We start from the raw sequence: 26,440 nt of genomic DNA on the forward strand, positions 1-26,440 counted from the left end.
TTTAAAGCAGTGATTAACACCCTAGCTAGAAACCAGAAACACAGTGGCATTTGAAAACAAAGAACAAACAAAAATCCCAAACCTCCAGAAACCCCAACCAAGCAAAACCTGCAGAATAGTCATTCGTGGTGAATTATAATGCATTTTGTCCTGGGTTCATTCAAACTACGTCTTTAGAGATGCACCAGTCAGGGCTATGGCTGTACCAGGCTACTGAGAGAGCCCGTGGAGAAGCAAGCACTCCTCACCTGAGGGAACTCAGCTCCCTTCTGCCCACAGCTGCCATGTCCCTAGCAGCAACAACTCGGGTAGGTATCTGACGTTAAATGAGGTGACTCTAGCATTAATGCATTCCTATTTATTGTCTGATTGTGTCTATGACTGTCCCACTTTGTGTGTGTGTGTGTGTGTGTGTGAGGGTGTGTGTTTTTAGGTCTGGTAGTCTCTTTGAAACAAGAGAGCTGTTTCTCAATATCAAACCTAAGTCAGTATGACAGATGGTACTAGAGTTGGCTGTCCTGAGCCTATTGCTAAAAAGGCTTGCTCATTCTATGCACCCTACGATGCCCTGGAGGTATCAGCATTTTGTCGTTTGACTTAGTTCCCATCATTGCTTTTCTACTAAGAGATTCTACCTACTATCCTTACGTCATCTCTATCAGTCAAAAGTGCTGTTTCTTAGGCCAAGCAGAGATTTCTGGTTCCAGCTCAGTTTAGCTTCAGAAGCACCGTATCTGCTGTCTGACGGGCAGTGTCTACATCCTCTCATAAACCTGTCAATAGGTCTCTGCATGAATAAACCTCAGCAGCAGACATACAAGAGCACACCTTGAATTAAAATGACAGCCTCCTGTGTTACTACCCAAGGTTTGCTCTACAGACAGTATACTTAGCACTCCCAAACCACTACCTTTGCAGCTTAAAATGTACCAAAAGTGGCAGCAAGGAGAAAGAAACGAAAGAAACACAGTCCTTCCTACTTAGCAAGTAAACACTTGTGTTCTCAACCAGCTTTCTTCATGTCCATTCCTAAGGAAATGTATTTCAGTCGATCCAGTCTTGGGTAGCGACTGAATCGCTGTGCAGACTGCACTATTCCAGAACGAGTCTAGCTTAAAGAAAGGTTTGCTTATGTGATGATGAGCAAGCTGGAAAGGCTCTCTGCTGCTAACTTGATAAAAAGAAAAGAAAAAGTAAATGATTATCAAGAAAGTGTATTGGATTAGGTGTCACTGAGAGAAAGAAAATGCCATTTCATGTCACTTTTTAGAAAGCACAAGGTGTGTAACTTTGAGGGATGATTTTGTTCTTGACTAATCTTCAGATTCAATATTAAAATCTCAAACTTCCCAAAGGAAAGAGATTCTGCATCTTTTAATGAAAGATAAAACAACAATATAAACATACACAAATTTACAGAGAAAGGATCAGCTTTAATACATCTGGAGTAAAAGGTGTTCTTTTTTAAATATGGTATAAAAATAAATGCAAGAAACATTAACAGAGAATATACAGACAACAGACAAAGACACAGGCTTTCTTTCTCAATGTGAATACATCAGTGAAATGAAACCTTCTGTGCTAATTTATTGTGCAATAAATGTGATGCCATATGTATATTTATTAATATATGCATTTTTTACATTTCTTCCAGTTTTTGATTGACGTATTTTTTAATAAACTGTGCCTAGCAGAAGCTTTTTTTTCACTGTACTTGAGCTTGCAGAAAATAAAAAAGACACAGATCCAGCTTGATATGAAGGAGGAAGTGAGCAGACAGTTTTCGAAATGGAGGCATCGAAAGGCTAGAGAGTCCCTCGGAGTCTGTAATGCCTTAGTATACACAAAAGAAAACAAGTCAGGTCCTTGCTCATGCAACATCTTGTTCTACTGTCCTCTGAGTCAGGCAATCAGTGAGCTACAAAGTATGTATAATGATTTGAGTCTGCTTCCATGCTACAAGGTGATCCTTTTAGTAGGACTGCACTAGACTGGTTAACCTCTTTGATGTGAGCGATTTCCCCTGAGGAAAAGATAAAAACAAAAAAACAAAAACAGAAAACAGAAGCATGATCACTGCAAACCTGTTCATCAGCAACCACTTAGTGTTGCCACATCACTGTCAAATAACTAGGGGCACCAACTGGAGTCTGTCAAATCTTAAACCACAGGAAGTCCTTAGGCTTAAACACCTGCACTGCCAGCCAGCTAGGTTGTTTCACAGAATAAGCCAGCACATTTAAAGGCCATTTTTGAATGAGATTGGTTATGGCTGATGAGAAACTAATGCTGAGGTTTTTGCTGTCAGTCATACCTGGAACTTGAAGAGGGCTACTACAAGAGAGAGTGGCTTGTGCTACAAAGATGAATGTGCAAGCTGTGGTAGCTCTGCCACAAAAGACAAAAGCTACTTTAAAGTTAAGGTAAGAAAGTCAGAGGCAGATTGCATACAGGCAGGAAAGCGGCTTTTTCATGAACGCAGCTATTGGTTTGCTGAGACTGTATTTACTATTTATAAGGAACATCGGTCAGGTATACTACATCTGACTGCATAACACTGCTTTGAAGGTGTTTGGATTTCCACATTGTTATTTTCTCATCATTCCTACTGTTGCAAGGATGCAGTTTCAGTTTTTTAGCAAGTTCTTTTAATAAAGTATAACGGCTGTCCCACAAGAGCTAGGTCTACAGCGGGAAGAGGATGGTGTAGGGTAGGTCACCACGGTATGTTTCAGGCAGATTTGAGCTTTATCTGAGCCAGACAAAAGCCATGAAACCACATAACAGGAATTAGCTCTCCTAAGGCCACATAAAAGGAGTTAACTCTCCTGGGACCCTCCTACCATGGCTCTGATCCAACAGAAGAGGTGCTGGCACAGCAAGCTTACATCACTCCTCAAAATACCATAGGCATACCCTGACAATACAACACCAAATAGATCATAAAACATGAAATAGAAAGTGGCTCTAACTCTCCAGTTAGATATTTAATACTTACATTTATTATGTTGTTCATTTTAAGTGCACAACTCTGAAAAATCAAACTGATTTCAAGGAGACTACCGTAAGAAATACTGTAACTATAGAGAGATGCTACATTTTCTGCGGTAAATGAACTTATTATGCCATATCAATGATTTGTTAAGTCATCTACTGTATTATAACTCAGTGGAATTACACAATTTAATCTCTATTGTCATTATCAAATAAATTTATGCCCATAGGTATCTGCAAGTTGGTTTTGAGTATTTGCTCAAATGCAATATATCAGAGTGGGTCTTCGCAAAAGGAAGAATAACTATTTTATTCCTTGTCCTCTGAAATACAAGTTGAACGAACTAGGATGAATATTTCTCCTACAATATAATTTGGAAGGGAACTCATGATCTGCAGTGCTGGGTTAGACTGCTCATCCATCAGATTCACCATATCACCTGACAGTATTAATACTTGCTTCTTCAAAAGACAGAAAGTGTCCTTCCTGGCACACTGTCTTCTTTGCGTCTAGCTTTAACTCTGTCACTTTCTACCTACATTAAATTCAAAGCTTTTTGACATTTGTTAAGCCTTAAATTATGTTTTCCTCTAATGTAACAGGTAAGCTGTTATAGTAAGACGACTCTTCTTTTTAAAGAGTCAAAAAAGTCTCAACAGCTACGTGGCACTGGAATACAATTTAAAACAGCATGTCCAAAATTCAGTGTTTTGTTAGGTGATTCATGATTGTCAGCCTTGGACATAATCTCAGAAAACAGTGAGCATAGACTTATTTTTGCCTTTGGTTAAGCTATTTGTGAGGCTGCCCTCAGCCAGCCATGCAGGTGTACTTCTCTTTCAGACATGTGAGGAAGTTAGCATTTACTGAACTTGGGGCATGAGTTGTTAGCACAGCTGCAGCACTAAGTGGTTGCATGTGCAGGAAAATCCTTCTGCCCACTGAGGGGATTTGCGGTCCTCTGTTCATTTCTCGTTAGGGCCGTACCGTGTCCTGGAGCTGTCCACAGATGGGAGGCAGAGGCTGAGTGACGGCGTTCCTATTTTGGCTCATTCCAAACTGGGTGGCACTCTCGATTTCTTTCTCCTTTTGCACTAATCTTTACGTTTACTGATGAGCTGCTCTCATTAGTGATTAGCCTACAAACTTTTGCTGGATCAGGCAGTTTGAACTTGATAACCATCTGAAGTGTGGGGTAACGCATAAGATTTTCCAAGGCACCAATGCACTAGACAAATATTTTTCGTATGTTTGTCCTAGGTCTGACCCTTTAGGTTTCTCTGTCTCTGTACAGTTCTCATTCCTGGGAATAGCTTAAGGCTCAGGTAAATGTTTGTCACTTGGGAAACGGCAGACACTGATCTAATACCTGAACAGTACACGCTGGCTCCTCACTTAGATGAACTTGGCTGTGCAAGTGCTACTCCTCAGCATTCCTCTTCCAGCACAGAGCTTAGCACCCGTCACTGCAGAGCAGTACAAGGAGGGCAGTCCTCACTGGCATGTCCTACAGATGCTCTTTTTGATTTTCCTCATTAGCCTGGGCATCATTCCTAAAAAAAACCCTAAAACTAGATTTTTGGATTACTTATTAGTCCAAACTAAAAATTTCAGTCATTTCATCCGTTCTTATTAGTCAAACATCAATAAGCCATCTCTTTCCTGAAATGGAAAAGGCTTTCATTTCTACAAATACTTATTATTTTTATTGTTGTTCTGTATTTGTCAAATAAGAAGCTTTGCGATTTTTTATTTCTGACTAGCTATTTTTTCATTTAAATTTCAGGAATAACCTATCAGTAAATTCAAAAGTCTAATTAGGATTACTTCCATGACTGTACATTGAATGTAAGATCCCACAGCTGATACTGCACTGAAACTCATTCTTAATGCTATGCTTGAGAAAAATACAGCCCTTGGCAGGATTTCAGGGCTAGATGGGCTTTTGGTCTGGCATTGTGTCCACAAGTTTTACCTGTTCATACAGGAAAATTTTTTGATTAACAGATGAAATGGATATCTTATCATCTGCCTTGTTTCTCAATAAAGGGTCAGATTTTAACAATACAAGAGGTTACACTGGTTTAAGCATCTAGAAAGTCTATCCCCCACTGATAAGAACTGAAGAAGCTATTTTTATGAGTTTTAATTTCCATCTCTAGACCATAATTTGTTATGTCATGTAACGTGACATTGGACTGAGCCTCTGTGAAAATGTGCTGTGTTCAATGGCCTTCACATCTCATGCATGAAATGGTCTGATGTTACTGGTTTGGAGGGGGAAAATATCAAAGGACTCTGGTCAGCAAGTTCTTCCAGCTAAGTGGGAGAAGACAGCTGGAAACTGTATGGGTAATGTAAGATCTAATGGTTTTATACTCAGTTATTAAATGGGGTCTTGTTTATGAGGTTATGAGTGAAGAGAATGATCATCTGATAGCTCTGTAGTTTAATATAGGAACTGACTTTGGTCTATTTTGTACTGGCTGTATTTCCATAAAACATCACATGCTTGCAATGAGCACATTTTTTTGCCTTCTCTATAATTGGGCAGCAACGGATGAAACCCTAACAGTGGTGTCTGAAGCCATGACACCAACATGTGATGATGGAGTGTCTCCCCCTAGGCAGCTCTGAGGAGGAGACTGCACCTTCTTGCCCTGCTAACTTGGTTCCTAGTGGGACAAGAAAATTTGCATGGGGTGGAAATGAAATTAGCCCATTTCATTGTAAATGAGATCCCTTTGTTTCAGGCTTCCAGACTGGTGATCACAGCTAAGTACCAGGCTAGCGCTCACAAAAGTGTCCTGCTCAGACTACCAGTCTGCCACTGTCGCAAATCCTGCATGCACACGAGAAATTAAGGACAAAAGTTTTCCTTAAAGGACCTCTTTGTTCCCATCAACATTATCAGTGCATATTCACCTGTTTTTCTCTCTGTAATGTGGATGTTACTATTTGAGGTAGAGGAAGTGTCCTGATTTTTTTAATGTCTTTTTTTTTTTTTTTTAATATGGATTTTTTTTCCCATGCAAATTCCTCAAAAGAATTTCCATTTTTAAATGCCACAGAAACAGCTGATTTCCCTCTCTCTACTACTGTAGTAACCAATGAGATTCTCCTGCTCCCTGATTTACACCTTTAGCTTCCCTACTCACTTCCCTGGGAACTGGAGGTCACTACACCTTAATTATTCCCAAATAGTAACCTGCAGGGATGAGCTGGCCAGGGGGAGCACAGAGAACATCATCACCGCTCCTCATTCCTCTGAGTCAAAGCTGTGATACTCATGGTTGGTGGTGTTACTCCAAGGCAATGCACATACCTCATGGCATCATTCCAGTAGTACTGAAGTGTATGTGCTCTATGTTTTTACACAATACCCAGGAGTGTGAATAAGTGAGGCAAACCAGGAATAACTGTACTTAGTACTCAGAAGTAAACTATAAAGTGTTCGGTGATAAATATTATATATAGCAAATGCCAGTTTGCTATTACTTTCTCTATATTGCACATTAATACAGACTTGTTTCTAAAACTATTCATATTGCCTGTTGCAGACTGCCAAAGGCATTACTAATTTTGCACTATATAATCTACAGAGCAAGCTAAATAGACAAAGCTTTTAAGCTGCGCATTTAGGGCTTTCATAAAGTTCACTAACTCACTGGAAGTTTTCTAGAAAGAAAACTTTCCAATGTCAAAGAAATGCAGAGCTGAGGTTTTTAGAGTATATAGCTCCACTTTTATTTTTAACCCATCAGACTAGAATAACGGCTGATTGTATTAGATTATTTACATGTAATTCAAGGAATAGCACAGAGATATTGCCCTTACAAAGTTTCTAAACTTTCTGGTTTAACAAATGCTTTCTGTAGAAGTATAACCCACTTTCAATCATCACTGATCAGGAGCCTCTTATAGTCTCTGTCTTAACAAATCAGGTTATGAATTACAAGGTCAGCTTCTCAGGTTCAGTCCCTAGACACATCCAAGGTTATTGGGTTTTTTTAAATACTTCAAATGGAAAAAACTGAGGTCTAATTTAGTTCAATATAAATCCACTTTGATATAACTGAGAAAAAAAAAAAAAGTGAAAATTACTCTAAATTTTCTAAACCATCATAGGAAAAGAGAATCTGTAATTTTTGTCTTACTAAATCATTCAGAGACGACAGCATTTATTCAGGATGTAGAAGACTTTTTTCACACTTATTTTCTGTATTAATCAGAAGAACAGATCTATACCACAGTCCCTCATTTCACAGTTGAACAAGTTAATCAGTATGTTGTAGGATATTCTGAGAAACGTCTCCCTCATCCCTGCTGGTTGGAACCACTGTACCGAGGTAGATAATTACATATTATAAAGTCATCATAACTGAGAACAAGAATGGAAGAACAAGGATGTCTGGTGGCAAGGGGTCCTGGAGCAGTGGGTGATGTGAATTCAGTCATCTTGGTGAAAAGGTTTGCACTTGAGAATCCTGACATTGTGGATTAATTTGCAAGCCTCAGAGCTACCGATCTAATAGAGAATATAGATCTAGCAGTGGCACGTTTTACTTTCATACCGGACCTGACTTGACAGACTCCACCCGGATTCACAGGTAGTAGACTGAGGAAAAGCAAAACCACAGTTTTTATTTATAGCTTCCTCTGTGAAAAAAGAATTGCCCTCTTCTACTGAAGAAGTCCTAACGCTTCACATCCAGAAATCCTCATTCCCATTTCTAGCTCACAGCTGGTTTATTGGGCTTGCCTTGCCTCTCTGGTATCCTGCTACTCTGGTTCTTCTGCCCTGAGATTAGCACGATGAAAATCGAGCATCCTTGCAGGGATGCCTGCTCCAGTGTTTGTGCAGAGGACTGCTGGTTTATCAGTAACGCTGCTCTGAGAAGGATTATCGCAAACTCGTCTTAGTGCCTCCCGGTCTGTCTTCACTTTTTCCCTTTTTGGGCTGTATTCTCCTCACATCTGTCTGCAGCTTGCTATTTCTCTCCTTATAGCCACCTGTTTACATCCTCTTTACCATAACCAATTCCTGATCTGTGAGATGTTTAAACTCCTGTGAATAAATGTAATTATTGCACCTTGCCAGGCACTGTGACTGGGGAAAAGCTTGGCTCTCAGAGGTCCCAGATGTTCTACCTACTGTCCACACTCTGTTTTATTAACATAGGCTCTTATATCAATATGGAACTTCCTATGGAATTATCATGTAATTGTCATGTATATTGTTATCATGTACAATGTTGGTTTATAGATCAACCTGCTTAGACAACACACAAATCACACTGCAACATGCTATGGCAACATCACCATGCAAAATATAGGGGTTTTTGTTTCAGACATTGGGATAGTTTCCTTCGTGGCTGCTTATTTACTTTTTAGAGTCCTTTACTGACTTTGTCCCATTGAATCCAAATTTCTTCCTGATTACAGTGGATTCAAAGCATATTACAGGAAGCCTTTACCTATAAGAAAGTAGTTAAAGAATTACAGTTTTGTTTTAACATGTGAGATATTCTCACAGCCTCACAAAACTTTGTTCTTTCACTGTGTTTGTTTCTTTTTTGGATTACTAGGAAGTATATATATATATATTTAATACTTGAGAAAATACTCTTAAGCCTCATTATATGGGAAGCAGTTTCTGGGAACTGCTTCTCCTTCCCTGGGAACTAAAAAAACAAAAACCATGATCTTTGCTGAAAGCTCTCATATTTTTCATTTCAACACACGCAGATCCACTAACCAGGTCACAGAAAAAGCCACGGACGCACACACACACACAGAGCAGCATCACCTGCACAATTCAACAGACAATGCAGACAAACTCAAGTATAATCCAAGATCTTTCTACCTCTTTTCATAACAGGTTAGTGCTCGCCCTCAGTGTTGGTGTACAGTTTTTATGGCATGGGAAAATAGGGATGTTTCTGCCCTACAAAAATAAATGCGTTGAATGCTTTAGTTTGAACTTTCACAATGTTAAAAAAAAAATCCAAAGAAACTGGATAAGTAAAAAGAATCCCACATATCAGGAAATCAGTGGATCTTTTGGCAGGTGGCAAGAGAATGCCCACAGTAAATTTACCAGCCTTCATTTTTTTACCTTCGTGAAATAGCTTTCGAAAACTATATATTAAAAAAAAAAATAATCAGTTCTTGTAGTCCATTATCAAAATAAAATCCCAATCAAACCCTTGTGCATCATTAGCATGAATTCTTTGATCCTGAAGAAGCTGTGCTAGACATTAAGGAAGATGGGGAAATTATTATTGTTTATTTTTCCCTGTTCCCAATTAAAAAAATTGGGACAAACTCTTTTTCAGCAAAATAAATAGAAGACAGGATGGAAATCCAATGTATTCAAGTTGTGTTAGACTCAGTGTTTTGGGAGGCACCAGAAAAAGGAACAACATCAAGCAGGTTTTCACAGATTCTTTACTACAATTTAAAAAAAAAAAAAAAAAAAAAGGAAAAAAGAAAAAAAAAAGAGAGTGAATAAATTCATGCTTCTTAATGCAAAAACCATGCCTCCCAAAGGTCCATTCCTCCATGTGTGACTACTGAGGTCAGTGGGAAAGGGACTCAGGAAGAGGGGTTGTAATGAAAGCACATTATAAAGCTGTCATTCCTAGGAAAAGTCACAAACCGCGATGAATACACTTTTAACTGTCACATTAGAGAAGCAAAAAGGGAAAGTAGGGATCAGTGAGGGGGAGGGGAGAAGGATGTCCCATCAGGTTTACTAGTCTTCCGAGGCAACAAACTTACCACATTGCGTGTGAATTTCTCAAAAGATGTTCGACGATCCAGAGTGTTTTCCAACTTAAATTTAAAATAAAATAATAAAAAAAAAAGAAACAGAAAGAAAAAGGAGGGGAAAAAGAAAAGCAAGAAAAAAATGGAGTAGAAAAGAAGGAGTGATGAAACAATGGACTGCAAAACAAAGTTTGTATAAATCAGGAAGCAAACACAGGTATGAAGCTGTAATGGGACTCTGCAAAACAGGGGATGGGCAAAGTAGATACAGTATTCGACAAAAATAATTTTTCATGGGGATCAAACTGATTTGCTTTAAAAGAAAAACTGAAAATAAAAAGAAATAATGAAGTGCACATCTTGTGTTAATGAACTGACATTCACAAACTTAAGGACTTCACACGGACAGTTGTAGCTTTCTGGTATTTTCAACATCTCTCTCTATATTGGATCTTCAGAAATCAATGTTTGAACAAAAAACAAAATCACACAGTACTTTCATATAATTTTAGGTTGTCATTACAAACAATAGAATGCTATGGTGTTAATAACTACCTTGTTCTGGTAACGGTCAGGGCCCTGATTTTGCAAGGCACAGGGCTCCCACCTGATTCTAGGAGATTACTGTTTAGAGCCCATTAACAAAATTATTTATCATTATAGAAATCTACATTGCACAAGCTGCTCCACATACTCTGGGTGGTGTCTAGTCAGAATTCATTCCATAATCTGGACTTTTCTAAGCAAATATTACATACCAAGACATGAGTCTCTATTTGCCGAAGTGTAACATGATCAGTCTTTCAAGTCAGATTCCTAGCCTACTAAAATCTTCTATTCATGTAATAATAGGAAGAATTAGGAAGCCCCTATATTTATAGTTTAAATTAGAAGTTATTCATATGAATAAGATTGTTTCTAAACACATTCTGTAGCTTTTATAGGTGTAATAAAGAGAACAACAATTATTACATAAGTAAACTTGCAAACATGAAAGACTACTCTTCTGGGATTTTATTTTATTTTTTTAATGTATTTGTAAAGCACTTTGCAATTTAAGGTGCTTCATAACAGAGAAAACAGTACAATATGGGATGTAAAAATAAAAATAAGTTTTGCTAGATTAACTTATTGAAACATGCCCGCATGCAGGATATATACACATATATGTATATTGAACTCCTGTGTGTATGTGACCCTCCAAACACGCCAAGCTGGTCACCTACCAGATATCCAGTTGCACTGGCACAGGGGAGAGAAGACTGAGTATTGTTGCAAACATAACCACTGCTTTGCACAGTGGCAAGACAAAGGCAAGATGGACCAATACCTTTTTCTTGGCCTGTAGCAGCTCCTGGTAGGCACTGGATCGTATAAAACGAGGATAAGAATCACTTTTCATCAGTTTGTAAATGTGTTCCTGAAAGGGAAGGAAGGAGCTGTTACTCCTATAAAGGACGATATATGTAAAATGGGAGGCAATTATATATGTTTTAGTTGTGGAATGTATACCAGCTAGCACTATTTTGAATAGGAAGTCTTACGGGATAGCAGGTTGCAGTTCTGAAGTTAAGGCTGAATTGGTCTCTATTCTTAAAGCAGAAATCTCTCCTATTTGTTATTATAAAAAACACAACACATCTTTCTTTAATTTATAGTCCCTATTTCCACTACGAAATTATTTTTCTAAGAATTTACGACTGAATCCTAGCGTAAGGCCCAGTTTCAAACCTCCCTTACATCAGTCAGTTTAGCTAAGTGACTAAATCAGGAGCTGTGGATCCTTCCTCATCAGATTTTCCGAATTAGTTTCTGGAGATGCTTTTCTGACTTCTTAGGCTGTGAAAAGGTACTAGGTTTCTAATTCAGCACCACAAATAAGTGCTTAAGTTAAGGAGGATATCCCCTGGCTACTCTTGAAAACATCCTTTGACAGATGTTTAGTCTGCTCTCCAGCTGACAATATGAAAAGGAAAATACATATGCAAATTGAAAAACAGTTCCAGGCTAATCTAATTTCCAAAATATTTATTCTTCAAAGGCATATGAAAATTTGGAAACCCTTATCCAGAAAGTAAATGACATAGGCAGTTTATAAAGCTTTTCTTTTTGGAGCATTTTCATTTCTGTAAAATGTGAAAAACTAAAAATCTATGATGTAGGACACTTTATAATTCTAGTTCTAGTTATGATGTTAGGAAGAGATTTACTGCGGAAAAAGCAATTGGAATAGGAAATATTCTAAAAAATATTTTTAAAAAATCCACTGAATTGTGTTAGAGATTTTTGTTTTATTTTTTACTCAAACCCTACCTTTTACTATAGGAAACTTGTAACACAATAAATAAATACTGTTTCTCAGCTGGGTTCTGCATAAAATTAGTGAATAGAAAAAAACAACAAATTGCCTTGCTTAAAAACTATGGCAAGGTAAAATTAAAGCTGATTTTCCATTTTTGTTGTATTAGAAACCCTAGAAATTATTCTAAGTCCCTTTCATTGTATTTCTTGCACTAAGCAGAGAAATTCTGGTGTATATATTCAGAACTTAGGCTTGTTCATTTGGGGAGTTTTCATTCCACTCAGTTTCTATGAAAGCAGCCAATGCAGCCAACATAGAGCAGAAAGGACTCTCTTCCTGTTGTATATCAATGGTGATGGGCATTAAAATGTTATTTCTGGGTGAAAAACAACCTTGTAAAAGCAAGAATAAATTAGGCTGTATTAGATTTGTTAATGTATACATTAATCAGGAATTGAGGCTGGATGTTATTTAGCACAATCGGTCTATTTTTACCTATGTATCACTCTTGTCTGACATGGAGTTCCGTGGTGCCATCTTTCAAGTCCAGAAATGCTTTTCAAAACATTTTTAACCGAAATTAAATGACCTGCTGACTGCCAGAATGACTTTAGTAGTGGTCTCTTTCCCAACTGGCAGGCCATACGGTGCCTTTGGCAGAGGCAGAGCCCTACTCTTGACAAAACCCTGCCACTTCAAGTGGGGCACTCTCTAAAGGTCCTAAAGCTTCAAGTCAGAACAGGGCAGGTACAGTCTGTCACCTTTTCCCAAAGAAATGGAGGCTTCCAGGTTCAATTTGTCTGCTGAACTGGATCAGATAAGCAGAGGTCTGACAGGAGGAAAAGTCCTACTTGCATAAATACTGAATACTCTACGTCCTTCATAAATGAAGGAAAAATAAGTAAAAGAGAAGAGCGATCTGGAAGTAAAATGGTGTTGAAATTTTACACCTATTAAAAAAAAAAAGGATACTGGCAAGGAATTTAATTGTCCTTTACTGACTCAAATGCAAAGATACAACTTTGTTAAACCTTTAATCTTGCTAGATTGTTTATTTGTGTAACTTATGTCTTTGCTATATGCTGCATTCCTAGTTCTCCAGAGGGTCAGTAGATGCAAGCAAAAACTGTATGTTTGGCTTAATGCAGAGTACTTGAAAACAGTGGGTATGATATTGTGTCTGATGAAAACTGTATTGTTGCATCATAGGTTGCTATTCCCATAATACAAAATGAAAAGGTGGTAGAATTATTCCGCCTCCTATTTAGGGCAGAGGTACTTTCCCATAAATGAGAAAGCCTTGATTCAATTCCCTTCTCTTCTTTGTGGGGCTTGCAGCAGAATCTCCTGACTGCCAAGATGATGACCTAATAATCAAGCTGTAGGAAATTTTGCAGGGTTGTGATCTCAATCTCTCCTTTTGACACCATTTCACTTTGCATTAATAATTAAATATTCATCACTGGGTTGCTGATGAAACAGGGACGATGGTACTGCTTCTACTTTTACTGTAAATCCAATTCTTTTCTATTGCTTTTCTCAGAAGTCTTCAAAGATAAAATATTAAGTTATGTGTCACATGAAGTGTCACATTTAATACAGAAGTACTTGCTTTTTCTTCTGAGGAAAACTGAAGTTTGTATTTTCCTGTTTTGGTTTTTTAACTTTTACTTCCAATCTCAAAAATGTAAGTGTTTTCACAAATCTAGCTCTGGTCTAAAGTATCTTCTGGTGATGGTATTCAAATTGTGACTAAATCAGATCCCAAAAAGCCAAATAAGACGTTTACAGACTGTTCTTTGCTGCTGTAGTACTCACTAGTGAAGAGCAGATCTTTAGGATCTTTGCCCAAAGATCTTTAGATAGTAGTTTAATAAGGTATAGAACATACAACACCCATGGAATATGATACTTCTGCACAAGCTGTTACAAAGTGTTTTTTCTCACACGGGTCATATTCTTTTCATGATGGGAACCTATGACTCCTGTAAACGATAACAACCCTTTTGGACATGCATTGAGAGAACAGACATTGAGCCTATAACAAGGGGAGTCTTTCAGAGACAGATCTTGAGAACTAGAAATCAATGGGGGGCAGAGGGAAGCTTTTCTCTTAATGTAACTGAATAAGAAAATTAAGAAAACAGGAACATGAAAATATAAGTTTCACTGCACGATATGCTTTGCTCTGTTTGAAGTTCACTTGAAGACTCCACACCAGGCACAGAAGTTTCATGAAGCACTTTAGTAATTCACAGGCCTCATGAAAGAGGGAATGTTACCCATTGGCATTGCCAAAATGGCATTTTAGGAAACAACATTACCATTTCATTCCCAAATATACCTTATTTTTTGTATAGAGATTTCAATAGCTAATATTTTATTTCAAATGATCCTAAACAGGATTGCAAACTGACCTGAGCATCTTCAAATGTGTATCTTCCAGGGTCCTTCACATTCTGCGTGGTTTTGTCATAACTTTTTGAATCTAGATTGATAGCGCTGGGTGCACCTGGAGCAAGAAACTCTTGCCAGATTTCTTGGACGCGAGCAGGAACTTCACGGATAGGCCTCTTCTTCAGGTCTTCTACTGCTAACCAGAACCTATGGCACAATATAGCATCTTGACTTCCAATTTGGTATAATCATTAATGAAGTGCCCACACTTCTCTTTGTTCTTAAAAAAAATGAAGTAACTGAAGTTTTCACCTAAAACATGCTAAAATAAGAAAAATCTGTGATTTTATGTTGCGATTAGCATTCTGGTATACTGTCTCAGGCAATCATTCCACCTTAAGAAATAATAATTACAAGCCTCTCTATGACACAGGTGGGAAATCCTTCGTTACTTATGTATGGGTAACTTGCTTAATGGAAGGTTTTCATTTATCTGGAATTAAACCGAGATTTTATTTCACCTGAACCACAAGGACTTGTATCGCTTATAAATCTATTGCTTTTTGACATTCCTTCAAGATCTAATAAGAACTTAATGTTCTTGCTATCTGCATGGATCTCTCCAAGCCCTGCTAAACTATAAACTATGGAACTGTAATTCTGTTACCATTACTCCACAAATCATGTATAAACTGGAAAAGCATTTGTTTTGTTTGCTCTAATTTAATTTCTTTCTTCAGCATTGCATTTCTATGCACATTTTTACTAAAATGCTGAATGGAAGTACCCATTCTCTCTTCTTTTCTGTGGCTGAGAAAACCAACATTGAGCAGCCACATACAGGGCAGGCCAGTTCATTGTACCCTTCTCAGTCTGGAGCAGGATCACTGAAAAGGACTCGAGCACTTTATGATCACAGCTAGCTAGATATAAGCTTCAATAATCACTTTTCATTTGCTATTATGATTGTTTTATAATTTTCTTCTATAGGTGTTCAGACTCTCCCACTGCACAAAATAATTCTAAATTCAACTAGGATTTCATGCTTAGACATCGTGCAGACCACTTAGTTCTCCCGCCTCCTCGAGAGCTCAATTAAAGTTTGACTTTGTTAAATATGTAATATATACCATTGCGACTTTTCATTATTGTTTTGACATGGCTGCATTTATGAAACAGACAAGCTGAACCTTGAAGTGAGTTAACTGTGAAACAAGTTGGATTTTAAAAAGCTGACCAATAATTCGGGTGCACCTTTAAAATGTGGTTCCATCCTGCTGTAACTGTGAGATCAAACTGAGCTCTCTTAGCTCAGTAAAACAAGGATGGGGTAAGGAAGAGGAACAGTGGAACTACACTCAGACCCCCCAAGAAAGCAAAATGATACCAACCTCAATGCAAATTCTAATATAGTTATTGCAACAACTCTTAAGAGAGGATAGTAAAGCATAGCAAAGAAAACGTTAAAGTATTCCTTTTATAAGACTTTCTTCACTTGAGATGATTTACCTTCCAGGAGTCAATTAGTCCTTCATAGTCTTATTTTGAAACTCCTTTGTAGCACATACAGAAGGAGCCTGTGCTCATTGCTGACAAACCATTAGGGTCAGCTTCACCCTACTGAGATGACTATTTTAGTTGTTTCTACATCCTTCAATTTCCATAGTATCTAAGCACAATCTTTCTGTCTATTGATCCCTTAAGATTCTGCAAGAGACAGAGAAGTAATATTGTCCCAGTTTTGCAAATATATTAATAATGTGATAATCTACAGTTGTTTCTCCAAGGTCATAAAGGGAGTCTATGCCAACAGAAGAACTTCCATTTCAAAAATCCTGGGTAGCATTACTTACCTCTACGAACTGCAATGTGAACTGAACTGCACAGAGCCTGGGGACACACCCTGAGAATATGATGGCATTGCAGTAAGTATAGAGACCTCATAACTTAAGTTTAAAAACTGCACAGCTCACAAACTCTAATTCACTTCAGTCTGTCAGATTTGGGCAACGTACTTTGGTTTCCTTAAGCTGCTTTTGATATTTGCATTTGAAAGTGTATATCCTGCAGTGCTAACCCGTTCAAATGCATCTTCTGGGACTGACTGATTACTCATGTGTATCAAAGTCAGGTAAGGAATAGAAAAATGAAAGGAAAGGATGTTCTTTGTAAACACACTTTTTCTATCATCCTGTAGACATCCTAAGGATCTAGCTCAAAGCTGTCACATCCTTCTTTGTTCCATTATATCACTGCCAATACTCATGGAAGTCATCACAAACATGCCCTAGGATGCTATTTTCATTTGCAAGTAAACTGTTTTTATATAGTAGGTTATACTCAATTATGGGGAAATAGATGGGAGATAAAATTAACTTCTTTGAGGAAACATTCAGCTTTCAGCATCGAATAGGCAGGTTGTATAGACACATCCTTACAGGCTGAACACCAGCTCTTTCATAGGTTAATTTTATTTTACTCTTTTAACATTAGCATTTAAAAACCCTATTGAAAATGTGAGATTCTAAGTATAGAAACCTCTGTAAAAGTGGGAAGAAAAATGCTGACTTCTGCGATATGCTGTGTCTAGGATGCTTACTTCACAGCCAACACACATTTTAACATTTTAATCTACTTAACTGATCTTTCAAGAAAAAACGCCAGCCCTCTCCCACAGAGAGGTAAAAATCAAATATGCAAAGTTAAGAAATGCCAAAAATAAGGCTGTCGCCTCCTGCATTTTCAAAAATAACTTTTCCAAATATCCCATGGCAACCAATAGCACAGATGAAGTTGAAATGGAGTCTGCAAGACCTCAGCACAAGGCCTCGAATTAGAAATGCTCCCTGTCCCCTTTTGCAGCGCTCTGCCTCACGAGCTGTGACCAGAGCAGGAGCAGACTGCTGTAACAGCACGGAGTGTGCAACAGTATACATGTGCAAGGGCAGGAGAGGGGAGAGGGGGAACCCAACTGCATTTTCTGGACAATGATATACACAGACTAGTGATACTTTGTGAAAGGAACTAGAGCTCAGTCTCTCTGCTCTTGGATGAAACTCTCCATCTCCTGTTGGTGGAGGTTTCATTTGCCATGGAGACCATCTCCAGAAGATGCTTGGTACATTTGAAGAGAGACCTGAGTAGCTGGGTGTAAACCTTGCTGCTGTCTTCTGTCACAGCATTTGGGCTGCCACACGCTGGATCACACACCAAACGTATAGCTGAGTGACAGTGTACAGCATACGGTTGTCATACATCCAGCCACCAGACATGGTAAGACACATGTTGCAAGACATCTAGGGATTAGGCCCTCCAGCTGGATTACTTCCAAAGTGAGGGTGGCCTTGCCAGATAAATAGCACAGCTGCAACATGGCTTCTGTCCCATTAACTGACCTAAATGTCAGATGCAGCCATCAGCAGATCCCAGATCAAGCTAATCAGTTAAATTTAGCACACAGGAACACAGAGTGAGAGAAAGGCTGCAGTGACTTGCCACAAAATGAGTGAGGTTTAGGCAGAGTGTGGAGACAGTGAAGTGGAAATTATGTGGGCTTTGCACCCATTGCGTGTGACACAACAGGTTGGAGGACAGACCTTTCAGTGTTTTCAGCAAAAGCAAACAAAAACCTTAACAAACTCCATGGACAAAACCAGCTAACATTTTTCTAGGGGCAGGAAAGACTGTTCTCTGATTCCTAGAGTCCATGTTCTCTGCCAAGTACAACTTCGAGCTTCAAGACATAGTAGTGCTGAAGGTCGTCAAGAAAATGACAGAGAAAACCATCTTGCAACTAGTTCCTTCTCATCTAATCTGCAGAAATGCAACATTGCTAGGACTTGGAGTTTAAGCTTGAGTCTGAATGAGAAATAAAGCACAGGCAATTTCAACCTTGAGGATTAAATTTTGATCAAGTTATTAGCACCCAAAACAGGGTCTCCTAATCAACAGTGTGAAGGATAAACATTACCAGTGCCCATACTGTGTGGGAAAGTGTCATTACCAACACTTCTGTTCAGACTTGCAGGACAGACATCAAGGACAGTTAATCCATCTTCATCCTTTGTAACGTGCGGAACTCTCTCCTCCACCATCAGTGAAGCCAGAAATGTCTTGCACTTAGAGTCATCAAGAGTGGTGATCAGTAATAGAGAGCAAAAAATTGAAACAGGCTGGATTAAAAAGAAAACTTAACCTCTTGCACCATACTCCCTCTTCTCTAGTAAAAGCGCTGTTATGGTGTTATTAAAAGAATAACCAGAACCACTGAAGTAAGTTCAATATAAAATTAAGCACTATGACTGAGACAGTTTGTAGGCAACACTGCAAATTTTTATTAGTGTATATGTGTTTCTTTTTTGGTTGTTTTGTTTTTGGTTTTTTGTGGGTAGTTTTTTTTTTTTTCCTACGGGACATAATTGAAGCCTCTATTTCCAGTACAGAACATTTCTACAACAACTTCAATGGATGAGTCCAAAATAAACACCTCACAAAATCTCAGCTTTCAGGGCGATGGTCAGAGAAAGTTTATTGCGAGAAAACATCTAAATCTAGCTAACTCCTCAGTCCCTCTCTTCTTTTTCTGGACAACTAGAACTCAAAGCCACTTTTCCCTATTTGCTCAGCCATTGTGGAAGCTAATAAAGGAGGATCAAAGGAAGGGGCAAGGGGTCCAGCAGCTTTTCTTTCTGTGTATGATAGAAGATGTCCTGTCACCACACTCCCTTCACTAACCTTAGGAGGCTTTTGCAGTCTTAGCATTCTCTTGGATATCACACCTACGGCAATGCTGCATAATGACTTGGACAGGCTTTCAGGTTGGCAGGTCTGAAACCATTTAGATCTTTACAGGCTGCAGTTCCTACAAAACAACCACTTGGGAGCAAACGTACAGTCAGCATATGAATATTAACTTTCCAAAGAATGCTGCAGCACTACAGACAAAGGAAGGATATAGAGAGGAACCGGAATTTTCTACAGGGATGAAAGAAATTAGGTATCCAGGTGCCACATTGCAGTAAGATTCATTTCAGTATCTCACTGTCTTTGAAAAGTCCTTTTTCAGTGGTTGGACAGCCTTGTGACTAAGCTAAGTAGTATTGGATCATGCTCAAACTTAAGTCTTGTGAATTTTAAACAATGGTCACCATTTTTGTAATAGGCAGTGGGATCTTTATAAATCTATTCTCCAAATCATATGCTACTTTAGCTATTTGTTCTGTGTTGTGAGCAGCATGCAAAGTCATCCCTCCAAAAAATCTGCATGGTAACAAGGCATGGCCTGTGCTAGGTGAATGCAGAATCCAGCCTGGGTGTTAGCAAACTGCAATCACACTGTAATGAAGCTACTGCACTCACAGAACTGCTGAGACAGTTTTATTCCTTTACATATGCTATGCTTTACAACACTCCTTTAGAGAGTGAAATACTATTAATCCCAATTTAAAGGCAAAGTAAAAAAAGCCTGGTTGCATTCCTAGTCATTGCATAGTTTTTAGTTTTAACTCACGGCTCAAGCTTCTTCATCCCTGTTCTGTTTCTTAAGACAGGATCTATAGCCACTGAGAATGAGATTCTCGGCCAGCTTAGACACTCTCCGTCCAAGTTAATGGAACAGTAACACTGGGACTTGATAAGATAATCACACTTGAATAGAAATGGTGTATCTGGTAGACTTATAATTTCACATTTTTGGTATTTATTTCACCAAAGCAAGGTATAAGATTTCTAATCAAGTAAGACTGAATCTCTCTGTAGTGTCTGCAGTCCCTTGCTGTATCCTGTGTACTGCACTTAGTAGCTTGAATCCAGGGTCCAAGCTGTCTATCCCACCGTAGGTTTGATGGTGCTTGTTGTAAATTTTGTCACGTTTAGATCTATAAAAGGACAAGAGCCAGCTACTGACTTGCATTCACTTTATTGCAGTGGGAAGATGTGGGTGGAAATAGATCTTTTTCTCAAGGTGGTTGTCAAATCCAAAGAACCTACCACAAAAACCCAAATTACCACAATGGGGTTAACAGGTGAGCAAAGAAGTTGGTGGTCTTTTAAATTTGAGGTTTATTCAGCAATAATGCTTGAAACCATCAAGCTTTTTATTTCTGTCACTGAGATCTATAACATTTTGACTCCCATGCACAATAAGCTTTTACAAATTCATGCCTTCTAACCTGACTTTACTGTGTGAGCCTAACAGTGGATGGATTTCTCTACAGTTTGAGAATTCATAAACATAATTTTGAGCTTGCAAGACAGTTTTCCTTCAGTTAATCATCACAGAAAGCACCTTTTCAATGCAAGTTTGATCCCCTGCCTGATCCTTCCCAGGGAGAGCCTTTAAGCTCATATCCACTGTTGCTCTGATACTATATTTTATAATGCCAATATAAGAATCTAGAGAGAGCGATGGAAGAGTAGATGGCATACCAAGGCATCAGCTCTGAACAAATTTCTCTAGGGAATTTTTCTGGATCAGTCACTTGCAGTTTGCCTGTGGTTAGTGTTGTAAATAAGATTAGAAGAAAGAGCTAGGGATTATGCGGGTAACAGTCTAGTTGGCAGAGAGACAAATTAATCATAGAGAAGCATAGAAACTGCAGCACACACTGGGCTGGATAGGTTCATGTTTGAACAGCTGCTCTGCATAAGGAATTGGCAGGATGCTCTTTACATACATAAATTACCTTTCCTTCTCTTGGTATTATTCTGATTTAAAAAATTTCATTTTACCACTTGGATTTTTTAATTAAAAAAAACAATCTGTACCTGTTACTAAAGAAGTTGTCAACATACACACTACTTGTGTCACACTACTTTTGTTGTGTCAGATCCACGAGTACTAGAATCTTGGTGGAGATTTTCAAAAGACCAATGATTCCCAGAAACCTGATCAACAGTGAAAGTCTGTGAATTTTACTTTTAAATCCTTTATTTATTTTTAAACAAACTATCTTTTTTAATTTTACTGTTCTTATAATATTGGACTTAATAAAAGATACTGAACAGAATTTGAATGGGTCAGTGTTTTAAACCTGTTTAATAAAAGGAGCTGAGATAAAAGCTCTTACCTGGGTAGTTTGACCAAAAGTTGGTCATGAATGTGAAAATATGCTTCATGTGAGTCTCTGCTAACTATATCAATCTTTCCCTCAGCCTGAATATGGGAGCAGGCAGCAATTGGCATGAACGGATTCTGAGAGGTAGGACACACGAAAATTTTTGAAGGCGTCAAAAAATGAAAAGAAAGGAATCGGACAAAAATACCCAACCAATGTATCCTACAACCTATTAAAAAATAAAGTCCTTCTCATTTACCTTAAATTTTCTGAACTGAATTCTGACTCCAGGAATTTGAGAAACTGCTCTCTTCCCACAGGGTCTTTCAAAGCTTCATCCATGCCAAACCCCCATCGTTTCACCCTCTGCTGTCCTGGCTCTTTGCTACAAAAGAAAAAACAACACAACCCACTTCAGTATTCTCATATACTGTGTTCATAATTTAGACTAAGTCCTAAAGTTCAACCACGGATTTCCCACCTTCCAGATTGCACATATCTGGGGAGTGTTCAGAGATGAGCAACCAGGCTGTTAGTACTTGAACAGGATGGAGGTAACACGCATGCATTTACGCAGAAGAATAAGGACTTCCAACAACAAAATGTTACCAGATTTTAAAAGTTATCTTTTTTTTCCCCTTACTGAAACCCTGGAATCTGGTTACTGTAACTTTTTACACAGATTTATTGATCCATAGCTCTTCCCGTCTTACGAAACTGTAAAACTGGAAAGACCAAAAGGATGCTGCATTGCCCTTCTGCCTCAGTATTTTACTGCAATACCTCTGTCTGAAATCTACACTTTTCAGGAAAAGCCTGTTATGCCCCCTTCCCCCAAAAGAAGAAATAAAATTATATACCTTGCCTCCAGTTCCCAGAAAGTGGTATCATCTGATATCCAAGGGTTTGAGGGATCAGGGGGCACAAGAAAAGGATCGTATTCCAAATACTGCTCTGTATAAGCTAATAGACTAGGAAAACAAAAGCATCAAACATTGTCATGTCAGGAGGTGAGGAAACTTGACCGGGTTACCCCAGTTAACAAGTTACCTTGCATTAACTGAACCATGGTAACCAAGTGTGCACACATTCAGAGGTCAGCTACAAGCTCAGGCTAAAATAGGTTTGCTCAAGCCTTTTAAAAGCGGACCCTTGAAGAAGGAGTGGTGGCTCAGGTTTTATCAAGATCTGAAATAAAATAAACTACAAACTTCCCCAATACTTCCACATAACTTCTTTTAAGGCTCCTTTAGGCACTAATACATTAAATAAAGCAATGTCTTCCATGCACATTTGCTTTCATAAAGGAACATGTTTTATACCCCTATGGTTTTAACTATTAGTTCCTTTAAAATTTGTTCTAAAACACTGCATGCTACTGAGGTCATATTTATTGGCCCTGCAGCTGCTAGGACTCCTTTTTTCCTCTTTTAAATACTGTTAATATTTTTATTATTTCCTAATCAAATGGCACTACTCCCAAGTTTATTGCTTTCCAGAAATACCCAATTTATTTTTTTTTTCCAAATTCTTTGGTATTCATGACTTGGTCTGACTCAGTTGAACACACTAAAAACTTTGCTTGTGTTCTGGTAATTTACATCTCCCATGTCCTTATTCCCACTTTCCATTTCCTTTTGCCTCATTGACAAGTGAGGACAAATATTCTTTCTTTTCATTTCTATTATATTTAGTCTGTATTCTATTTTTACTGTTCAGCAAACACAAATTCTTAACTTGTTCTCTTTATAAATATATACTTATATGTGTTTGTATGTGTATGCATACATACACATATATAAGCAGACACACGCACAAGCGTACGAGAGGCTTAATTTCCTTTACCAAGTCTTATGCAGCTCAATTTTCTGCAATTTTCACTCTCTCTGTATTTGATGTGTGAGATAGAGCATTCCTTTTCTCTACCTCTTCTCTACCTAAGCTGTAATTAGTCTTTCTGAGGGAGGGTTTGGGGTTTTTTTGCTTTCTAGCCCCTTCCTGACAAATTTTGGTCTTATTTGGAGAAAGATTCGTACTAGCATTACATCCTCTGACCCGAAGTAAGCTCAGACTCACTTTGTTCAAGCAGCGAGCTCATCACCTAGCCAGCTCTGCCGATCAGTTCCCTTGTTTTATCAGTGATTGCCCTTTTGAAATATCAGAACAGTAACCCCAGACCTATTTTCCATTTCCTCCTTGCAAACGCAAGGTGAAACTTGTGACCACTTAGTCAGAGGCTCTATCAGTGGCTCTTGGGTTTATCAGAAATGTATCATGGAATATTTGGGACATCTTTTGTCAATAAAAAAACTTCATACCTCCTGCTTAAACTCAACTCTCATCAGTTATTTCTATAACACCTGAGTTCCTTTGACTCTCTCTTTGAAGTTATTTCATACTGACATTTTCCCAATAGTTATCAGTCTAATTAAAAACCCAGAAGATGTGACAATATACTTACCTCTCTGCAACTTTTGACATTTTTAATCTATGTCTGTCTAATTGCATTTGCCAGTGCTTAATCTGCAAGAAAGGAAGGCAAAGAGTTTTATGAGTAATTCATTGCTTGACTCTATTTCCATAACTTTTTTATTAAGGCTGTAATTTAACCTTATTTTATCCTAGGGCACAGAAGAGAAATATATCTGAGTTAAAACAACATTTCACCAGTGTAGTTCTAAAATAAATGGAATTTTCCATCAAAGAGAAAAGATCATACAGAGACAAAAAAAAGACTCAATATAACAATTTCCCTAAAGGTTCATCAACAGAAAGCCAATTAGTCTTTTTTTAGATTTTTGGAGAGAACTACATTTCAGGTTCAGACATTTACCTTCTCCCAATTCTAACACCTAAGGAAAGAGTAATGAAGCATTAACAGTAGATAAATGTGTGAACCCATGCGTGCATACACGGAGAGGTAAGTACCCCCTCAAACCTTGAATCAGGGTTGAAAGGAAGAGCAAGCTATCTACTGCTAAAGGGGCTAATGGGTTTAGCTACGCAAAGAACCCAGTAACTGGCCTGCTACTAACTGCCTTTAATGCAAGATGCAAAAATTGTCAGGTTTTGTCCCATTAGTTTTAATAGAAGTTACATACCTAAATAAATATATTCTGAAACAAGGAAAAGGTTTGCTAAACCTTTTGTTCTGAACAACTTCCCAGTTACGATAATTTTTGGTTTAATACCTACTTTCCTAAAAAGTTAATTTAAAAGTACATTTGTGTAGTTATTTTTCAAACCTCTTGGTGCAGTTCATCTTCTGTGGGTGGCTTAGTCTCTGGTACTGGTGTGTGGGTAGGGCTGTGACTTCGAATGTCGTTTTGTAAGCCATAGACAGACTACGTAAAAAATATGGAACAATGATAGTTGCTTTCAGACATTGCTTTCTACACATACCCACAGTAACTGTGATGTTTTAGTATAGTGTGCTCAAGAAGTTAGCCAAGATCACCTTTTTCTAAAGAAACTGCAAATAAGCCATGCACTCAGGTAAAATTGGGCTTCTATACCATAGCGTAAAAGACTCCCAAACCCCACAATTTCATAATGCCATAGAACACAGGATCTGCTTTTATTACGTCTCTATATTAACAGCATAGTAAACATGGGGGGTGACACTGAAGGGCAGCTATTACAGAAAGTGGAGATGACTGGTAGGAAAAGAAGAAACAGTATCCTGAAAGGTAGACTATCACAATGGATTATTTGGATGACTCCCAAATTTGCAATTATTGCTTGGTAAATTACGCTAATCTGGACCTTTCACTATCATAAATAAGCTAAGCTAAAACTTTCTCTAAATCCACTTTTTAAAAACACATTTTTCCATGGATTGACACAAACATACACCTCAAAGGAAGTACTTTGAAGTTGGAGTCAATCTACATTACTATGATACAAAGAATTTGAAAGAAAATGTTGTTCTAATCCATGTACGCATGCCTAGAGAATTTACACTGTTTATGTCTGGATCTTAATTTAGATTAAACCAATTTCCTCCACAACTTCTGGTCATCCATTTGGGCTATGATTGTAAGCTAGAGACATCCTTTTCATTAAGACCAGCACAAGAAGAACTGCTGTTATAATTTACACTGCATTTTTAATTTATTTTTCTTTAATTACTGACAGAAACATTTTAACATGCTTTATTCACTCTGCTAAACAACATGAATAAATCACACAAAAATTATTTTTATTTTCATGTTCTCTGCGTATTTCTCCAAAGTCTTTCATATGTGATAGCATGTACTTAGTACTAGCAGATTTGTTAATTCAAATTCATTTAAGAGTTTATGAAATAATAACATACATTCATGAATTTGTTCTTTACAGCTGTAAGAAAAAAATGTTTTAATAAACTATGGAATTTCATGCTATAAATTATCTCCACCTCCTGCTTTTGATGTAATAACAGTACTTACCTTTCTTGTTTTATGTGGATTTCTCATTCTTGAAGATTTTTTTATGTCCACTTCAGTAGTGTTTACACATCCAGGCTATTAAAAGAAAAAGAAGGGAAAGCACAAGGATAAAATCTGCAAAGGAACTCCATAGTATTTTCATTGAGATACTCCACTTCAGTCTGTAAGGCTAAGGAAATAAATAACCAGAAGCATATAATAACTTGATGTCCTAAAACCTAAATCACATATAGTCTAAGGAAACATCTCATATACCATTTTGTTTGGCTTATTGTAAGAGAGAATCTTCTGCTATTCAGCCTTGTTTGCTGCAAACTATGATGGTTTTCAGGACAAGTTTTACTGTATATCTTTATGCTGAAAGTACTGAAAGCAATGTACAGAGAAGCAGAAAATATCCAAATGGGTATTACAAGACACACTTGCAGCACAGACAGGCAATAATTCAAATTACATTGCTATTGGCAATATTTTGGAATTTTAGAGTGAG

At 37.9% G+C, this 26,440-nt stretch overlaps 1 protein-coding gene across 1 annotated transcript in view; it reads right to left on the reverse strand.

Annotated features, from left to right (window-relative positions):
- Positions 1–1,359: 1,359 nt before the first annotated feature.
- The window catches only part of RGS7 (regulator of G-protein signaling 7), a gene marked incomplete at its 5' end in the record, with an annotated part of 40,935 nt that continues 15,854 nt past the window's right edge, over positions 1,360–26,440 (reverse strand). Inside the window, 9 exons of the mRNA XM_009695768.1 lie at positions 1,360–2,023; positions 8,862–8,942; positions 11,097–11,186; positions 14,486–14,672; positions 21,780–21,905; positions 22,381–22,491; positions 23,982–24,043; positions 24,766–24,864; positions 25,951–26,025. Coding sequence (XP_009694070.1) covers positions 8,868–8,942; positions 11,097–11,186; positions 14,486–14,672; positions 21,780–21,905; positions 22,381–22,491; positions 23,982–24,043; positions 24,766–24,864; positions 25,951–26,025 — 825 coding nt within the window. The remainder of the gene's footprint in view (positions 2,024–8,861; positions 8,943–11,096; positions 11,187–14,485; positions 14,673–21,779; positions 21,906–22,380; positions 22,492–23,981; positions 24,044–24,765; positions 24,865–25,950; positions 26,026–26,440) is intronic.

This window comes from Cariama cristata, unplaced genomic scaffold (assembly GCF_000690535.1).
Source record: "Cariama cristata isolate BGI_N322 unplaced genomic scaffold, ASM69053v1 scaffold27812, whole genome shotgun sequence".
NCBI classification, from domain to species: domain Eukaryota; kingdom Metazoa; phylum Chordata; class Aves; order Cariamiformes; family Cariamidae; genus Cariama; species Cariama cristata.